Source organism: Haplochromis burtoni, unplaced genomic scaffold (assembly GCF_018398535.1).
Source record: "Haplochromis burtoni strain Fernald_Lab_line unplaced genomic scaffold, NCSU_Asbu1 Contig_45, whole genome shotgun sequence".
Lineage (NCBI taxonomy): Eukaryota > Metazoa > Chordata > Actinopteri > Cichliformes > Cichlidae > Haplochromis > Haplochromis burtoni.
In genome coordinates this window covers 2,174,793-2,182,524 of record NW_024582406.1, presented here as the reverse complement: position 1 = coordinate 2,182,524, position 7,732 = coordinate 2,174,793, and the positions used below count along the sequence as shown (strand labels likewise).

General features: G+C 38.5%; 1 protein-coding gene across 3 annotated transcripts in view; it reads left to right on the top strand.

The window, feature by feature from the left end:
- Positions 1–7,454, top strand: part of LOC102301335 — a 9,605-nt gene extending 2,151 nt beyond the window's left edge. Inside the window, exons 2-5 of one of the 3 annotated variants that reach the window (XM_005926737.2) lie at positions 1,234–1,326; positions 1,752–4,191; positions 5,830–5,915; positions 6,275–7,454. In XM_005926737.2, coding sequence (XP_005926799.1) covers positions 1,797–4,191; positions 5,830–5,915; positions 6,275–6,376 — 2,583 coding nt within the window. In that variant the 5' untranslated portion in view covers positions 1,234–1,326; positions 1,752–1,796 and the 3' untranslated portion in view covers positions 6,377–7,454. The remainder of the gene's footprint in view (positions 1–1,233; positions 1,327–1,751; positions 4,192–5,829; positions 5,916–6,274) is intronic. The other 2 variants (XM_014334996.2, XM_005926736.2) reach the window with 2 other exon arrangements.
- The last annotated feature ends 278 nt before the right edge of the window (positions 7,455–7,732 follow it).

The window sequence follows — 7,732 nt, the reverse complement described above, 5'->3', positions numbered from 1 at the left end:
ATAGATAGATAGATAGATAGATAGATAGATAGATAGATAGATAGATAGATAGATAGATAGATAGATAGATAGATAGATAGATAGATAGATAGATAATTAAAGCTGAAGTCATATTATCACAGCACAAATATGAGTAAGAACAGCTGACTGTGTGTGAGTGTATCCATACTACATGGATAATGTAGTATGGATAATGGAATTACAAAATTCCATATAATGTTACACAGTCACTTAAGGAGAAGGAGGTATTTTAAAGAACTACAAATAACTACAATATTCAGACTATTATAATAGTTAAAAGATCTCCAAAACTCTTCACAGCAACGATAGAATCTTATGTGTTCCTCTAAAGCACGGTGGAATAAATAGGTTAAGCTCATTAAGGTGCATTAATATGTCCTGTTGCTTGAGCTTTATAAACAGCGTGGTGTTACTGCTGTTGATAATCCTTAACTGCAGTGTGGCTGGCATTAAGCCCCTGAATACAGGTGTAAATATAGACTCTTAGATTTAAAACCTGCAGCTCAATAAACCAGATTATGCCAGGACATGCATTTCCATATCTAAGCATGTCTTGAAGAATTATTAAATAATTATACAAATTATTGTGTGATGTTCAGAGTAAATGTACAATACGTGTTTAAATAGCTGTTGAGGTTCTATTTGCAAACATCTCACAGTACTTGTCAGAAATTAGCTTGATGAGTTCAGACAGAATGAAGATAAATCAGAATTTAAGGCAGACTTGCATTATGATGACATTACTTTTTTTCCTTTGTCAGAAGAAACGTCTGTAGCTACCAAAACACAAAGTAATTTGAAAACAAAAACAGAAAAAAACAGGACGTATAAATGAATGGATGGACGGATAAACGTATTTCTATTTTTGGTCCATTTTAAGCCTGCTGTTGTTGTGATTCCGACCAGATCAGCAGCTAAACAAATCCTACATTTTGAGATTTTTGGTCATATATCAAAACGAAGAAGACACAGTTTAGTTAATTTCACCAGGAATTTGTTATGAACATCGACCACCTAAGTAGTGCTTACTTGAAAAGGTTTTAATAGTACCCCATAGTCCTTTTACATAAAATAAAAAGGGTTTCATTTTCAGTGTGTGAAACTCTGTCATTCTTTACTCATTATTGTCAAAGCCAAACTTGCACTTTTCACTGCCTTCGTTGCTACACATCTTAAAATTTTTGTGTTTTTTTTTCTTTTGTTTTGTTTTAGGGTTTTTTTGCAATAATTGGTGCACAACCGCAGACAATATGGCAACACAGGGCACTTGTGTGGACGAGTCCTAATGTATAGCTTGATCCTGAGGTCTGTATTATCAGGTTCCTTGTATCAAAATCTAATTTAAGAACTTTAAGGTTCAGTTACTGTACTATTACTAGACAAAAAGAAATGCTATACTGCACTGTAAAAAAGAAAGAAAGAAAACTGCACAAAGATCACATCACACACTGGTAATTTTCTGCTAGTACACTGTTTTTCACAGATAATGCACTAGAGGTTTCTGTAAATAGTAAAATTAGACAATGCATTGTACAATAATACCGTATCGTTGCCAAATGTTGCAGATATAATGTTAACTAAAAAGGCATTTATTTTCTTAGCCTTTTCTTAGTTTCTTTCTTTCTTTCTTATAATTTCTAACAGCGGTAATAATAATAATAACAATTACTAGCACTGACGCTTATAAGCCTCAATGACACGCATGTCTCTTATTTAAATTTTATTAAAAGGCAACGCAGACAGAACACCACAAACTGCTTCAAAGACGTTTCAACATGGAAGCAAGAGGTCCTAGACGCAGCCCTCAAAGTCTACTTTCTGATGATGACAGTGGTCTGTGGATGAAGATGGATTCAAACCATGTGAGCAACCACACAGAGAATTTTTCAGCAACCTCTGAAGACAAAATCACAATGATCTCTGCTGCTCCCACTGCTATAATGAGGTACTACAGTGTGATGGATGATGAAGGTGCAGATGATGTCTTCATCCCTCCTCCACCTCGCACGTCTACATCGCTGCCAGCAGAGAAAAGCACAGGTGCAACAGCAAGTAAGTCTGGTGTGACCCTTTCAGTTGACGCAACAGAGGCTGAAGCTAATCCAAGAGGCTTAGACTTGTCTCATAGTGAGGAGCAGTTAATGGTAGCACGAAACGAGCTGGATGAAGAGGTGACTGCAAGTGCAGTGCAGTTGTCTATGGCCAACATATCCAATGAACAAGACTCCTCTCCACCAACTTATCAAGAACAACAATCCATGGATGTGACTGGCTGTCTGATGGAAACTGGTTATGATACAGATCGAAGACCTTACGGGAATAACGCAACAGAGAATGACAAACCAGAGGACATTGTAATTATAAGTGAAGAACAGGGAAACTGCTGGGAAGCCAATACGGAGGAAGACAATTACCCAAAACAAACACATTCAAACCACAGAGAAGACTCTGAGAATCAGATCCATTTAGACAAAGACGGAGACAAAATAAAACACAAGGACATTGGTGATTTTGATGAAACAGACTTAAAACTATTAAGAGAAAGTATAGCTATCGAGAGTGTGGAGGCAAATTCCGATGATGATTTCAAGCTCTGTAAATGCAACCAAAACAGGACCGATACAGCAACCAGTCAGGCACAGGCTGCTGACTTCCAAACAGATACGGACAAAGACAATGAAGAGCATGATGACCGTGCATCTTTGGACTATAACCTCATAAAGTATGACTGTGTGAGGAAAGAAAGCGGCAGCACAGAAATGCAAGTGCTATCCAGTTCCAAAGGTTCTGAAGAAAGAGAGACAATGGGGGAGCAAGAGGATGGAAGCAGGAAAATATCTACTGATATCCAACAAGGTGAGCAACTGCTTCATCGTCTGCAGCTGGTACAGCTACGACATGATGTGAAAATGTCAGAGAACGCTGATACCCAACAGCAGGCTGTCATGATGGATGAAAAAAAGGGCATGTTTGGGACTGAAACAGAGAATATACCTAGTGAAGAAGAGAGGGAAGAAGGCAGATTCGAAACTCTTAAGGAAGATGAAGAAAAGGTGAGCCTGATGGAAAAGGAAAATAATGAGGACAAAGACATTCAAACAAGAGCAAGGACATCTTCATCCACAATTCCAGGAGAGTCAGAAGAAGACCAGAGGGTTGTCAGAATAGATCCGAGTGACTCTAATGACAATCAGAGTGATAGCTGGGAGCCTACAGATTTGACTCCCAGTAATCTTCATGAAACTTCTAATGAAATTCCATTTCTTTCCACTGGACACCGATTTTCAGCTGCTGAAACCTACATGGAGAGGCAGCTCCATGAGGCAGCCCAGGGGAAGCAGAAGCTGCAGAGAGCTGGAGGTGTTTTCAATCTTGCAGAAAATCCAGATGTGCTGGAGATTCCCTTTAAAACAGATATCTCTCTTGAGTCACTCACTACCAAGGTAGGTACAAGCCAATGCAACGAGTGGCAATTCTCTGAACAGAAGATGCTCAAAGAGATAAGTCAGGATATTCAGAGAGAACTAGTGCTGGTCAATCAAGGTAAAATCCCAGGGGGGTACAGCAAAGGAGAGATCCGCCAGTTAAAAGAGACAAAACTGCTGTTTGAAGCCTTCCAGCAGGACAATCCGGAGGGTCCAACAAGATACCGTAAATCCCCCACAACTCTGAGGAAAGGTCACATTTACCCTTCAGTGCTAGAGCGCACACGTAGCCTTGAGATGTTTTCCCTCAAAACTTGTCCTGTTTCCAGAGCACATTCCCTCAGGCTGTACCAATCTGCAAATCTTGAGAAGGAAAAAAGTCCTGACAGCATCAGATCAAAGAGCCCAACTGGAGGTTCACGAGACAAAACTCGCTTATCCCCTTACCCAAAACAAGACAAACACATTCGCCTGTACAGAAGCATGGACTCTATAAGCAATGACTTCTCTACGTTAGCTGTGGAGGGTAAAGCAAAGGCAGCAAATGCAAACAAAGAGTCTTCAATCCTCAAGCAAAACCCATTCTTCAAATTGCGCCCAGCCCTGGCTCTACAACCAGAGGTAGAGAAGGACATCCGAGAAGCCAAAGAAAGAGAAGAGGAGCTGCGCAAGCAGAGACGCAGTCTGTATGGAGAGAAGAGACAGAATAGTGAAGATGAACAAAAGTCACAAACACTCCCAACAGGTTAGTATGCACCTGTTTAACATCAGTTTTATACTACTTAGCAAAGTTCTTAACCTCCTAAGACCTGAACTTTCATGGCATGCATTTTTAATTTCTTTATGCTATTTGGGCTGATTGGGACCTGATAATTGTAAAAACAAAGAATTACCATATTTTCTTTTACCTGATTTTTGTTTCTGAGAAAAATGACATACACATATGAGGACATTTGTTTTAAATTTCGATAGAATAGTGGCAGTATAATGTCCTCGTAAGTGGATATCAGGCCCTTGTAGAGCAAAATTTTGTATTTTAGTCTAGACATATATGGACGCCAGGTCCTAGGAGGTTAAGGACAGCTTTTTATACTATTTACTGAGGAACATTACTATATAATATAATTTTGGCATGATTTGACTTTTACTCGACTAAAGAATACTCCAAAGTTTTCACAGAAAAATATACTTTTTACTTGACTACAACTATTTGACATGTGAGTGCCTTCCATCAGTGATAAGCAATTGCATGAGCTCTAACCTAATTTGCTCATTTAGCTAAACATTGCTGACAATGTGAAGCATAAGATCTCTAAAATCCCATCAAGGGAAAACAAGAGCCAATTCGGTCTTTATTCATCCCACATGCCTTTTGACACTTAGTCTGAACACTTTAATGAATGCTTCTCAACATTAGCATCACATAGTTTTATCCCAGACATGTTATCAACAACTCACTGTCATTCCTGTCACTGATGGTTAAGGGCACATCATGCTGTCAGCTGTCTGATCTAAACGTTGGCTGAGGGAGAACATGAATGGCACTACCTGGAAAATTCTAGTTTGGTTATAGCCTGGTGCAAATAAAAATCAGTTCAGCCCGCTGAAATACCTATTTGAAAGAACTATATGAAGTGTAGCTTGTGTGCATTTTTTTCTCCTGTTGCATGAGAACTCAGAAATCAAGGGAGTGTGTCAATAAGTATCACCATGTTAGAATTTAGTCATCAGCAGCTGTTGTTGAAGATTGAGTTGATTCCAGGTCATGCTGACAAAGCTACAAATGACAGTAATATGTGGAAGCAAGAAAGAGTCATTCCTAAGGTCAAAGAAGCTGTTTTGTGTTATCCTAAACATTTACAAGAGGAAACTTTGTACTTGTTTAACCCAGATACACTGATAAAGCCCGACAAGCAAAAAATTTCACGCTGAAAATATTAACGTGATTTGAAAAATAATACAAAATAAGCCTAGAATCCTTTACGTGCATATCAAAAACAAAGGTTTGTGAAACATTTTTGAAAGAATCTGTCGTTCTAAAGTGCTCACTTCCCTCCTAGATATGTAAGTGGTATCATTGCAATGTACAAGCGTCCAGCTGACTTTGTGATTGCTACACATATAGTATGCTAAATGAATGACACCGAAGTTGCGTGTGTCTGGGAAAGCATTGGTATCTTTACTATTTGCTGAGCCATTTAGAAGGCATGGAAATAAAGAAGCTCAATTACTTACTGTCATTACAATAGAACTGTGTAGATTCTCAGAACTACCCTAAAACTTCTAAAATCAGTCTAAGCAGTAGAGAGCTGCTAATCTTACCAAATATAGTAGCTTAGCTACTGAGCTACTTAGTTGTTCTTTTTCTCTTTCTGTCCTACAGACAGCAGGAAACAGTCACGGGGGAAACTGGAGCGGGTTTGGCCACCTCCTTCTAAAAAGGACCAGATAAAACTGGAGCAGATAGAGGTGATTCACCTGCAACAAGCCTTAATTCTACATTTACTGTTTTCTTCATTGTTCTGTAAAACTATAGGATGTATTGCTAAACACTGGCAAGAACAGAGGATTATAAAAAGGTTCTGTTTTGTGTATTGCACTGAATTCCATACAGAAGCATTGAAAAGAGTTGCTACAGAGCTCAGAATTTCAAATTTTGTAATACTAAACAAATACTAAACAAATAAAAGAAAAACATTAAGTTTAAAGTATCCTCTTTGTTGTAGAAATGCTTGGATAAGTATAATTGATTGTGAATTGAGAAAGCAGGAGCTAATCTCTCACTCTAAATCCAGGTTGTTTTTGTTTTTCTTCGTCTTATCTCACAGCAGGAGCCAAAAGTTCACCGAGCAGGAGGACAGAAAGCTTCTCTCTGGCAACGCTGGGAGTCCGGCCTGATCAACGGGAAGCCGTCAAAAGAAAAGAAGTGATGTTATATGTCCTGGTTTTTGAACACTACAAACAGAATATCACCAGCACTAGACTTATAGTCAAAATAACCCAAATTGTTATGCTAGTCCCAGCTTCAATACTTCCTCGCTCTTTTAACTCTGCTTTGTATCTGTGACAAATATGCTTTTTTGTATCTTTATTATTATTTAAAAAAAAAAAATAACAATACCAGTCCATAGATTATGTTAGGAAAAACTCTTGGACCAAAACAGCCACTGTTCCAGCTGGTCCAGGAAATGACTTTGTTAGAATGCTGGCTAGCATTAGCAGCTACTTCCTGAGAACCCTGGCTAGCATTAGCAGCAGCTTCCTGCTCTGTCAGATTTAGAAAGGTTTACACTTTCAGTTGACAATTCAACAAAAGAAGGGTCCAATCTTATGGAACAACATGGTTTATACTTTTTTAAAAAAATAAATATTGTACCATTAACACAACTGTCAGTTATGTAGACAACACTATAAAACTATTTAAGCTAGCCTACTTGTATGGGAAAAAAAACTCACAAAATATCCTTTGTGAATGTAGCATGCCTAAATCTTCAAGGGTTAACTTAGCAAGAACAAGCAATATGAATAAGAATTAAATTATGGGATGTATGGGATATATTCTTGACAATATTAATAAAGACCAAGCTGCTTCACACTTTTTTTTTTAGCTTTGGTGAGCCTCTTGGTTTATGAAAGTCTATTTCCAAAATGCCTCTAAGCAGGTTTCATAGGTTGGATGCACTGGTTCTGGCTGCTCCAGTCACTGTACAATGTCTGAAGGGACTCTTTACTAAGCCACTCTTACTCTTGGATTTACTCTGAGGCCACACAGAGGAGATTAAACTGATCACAGCTGCTTTTTTCTGTATAGCTTGATGTATCATTTGTGGGTTTTGTTGCATATTTTCTAACAAGCCTAAAGATCATCCAAAGACCAGAAAATCCTAAATGGAGAATAATGATTATTCAAAATAAATTCACACCACTTAATCCATTGAACTGGAATGTTTTGATGCCCTCTAGAGGTTGTTTCATCTTGGAGTTGATTCCAAATTCAAGCTGGTTAAAGAGAATAGAATCAAAGAAGATAAACTTAACAAAGGCTTTATTGATTGGCCTGCAGTCACGTTTACAGGGGAGCACCTGGTTTCTAATCTCTACAGAGACAGAAGTACACAGCTTAGCCTGTCTAAGTACCATCTGCCACCCCCACTGAGTCTGCCAAAAGAGGAAAGACTTTCACTCTGCCCTTCCTGGCTTGGATATCCCAGTGTTAATTGGCTACCACTGTCATCATCCTATGAGCAGTAAGCAGTGCCAAGGCCAAGGTATCAGTGGTTTGCATT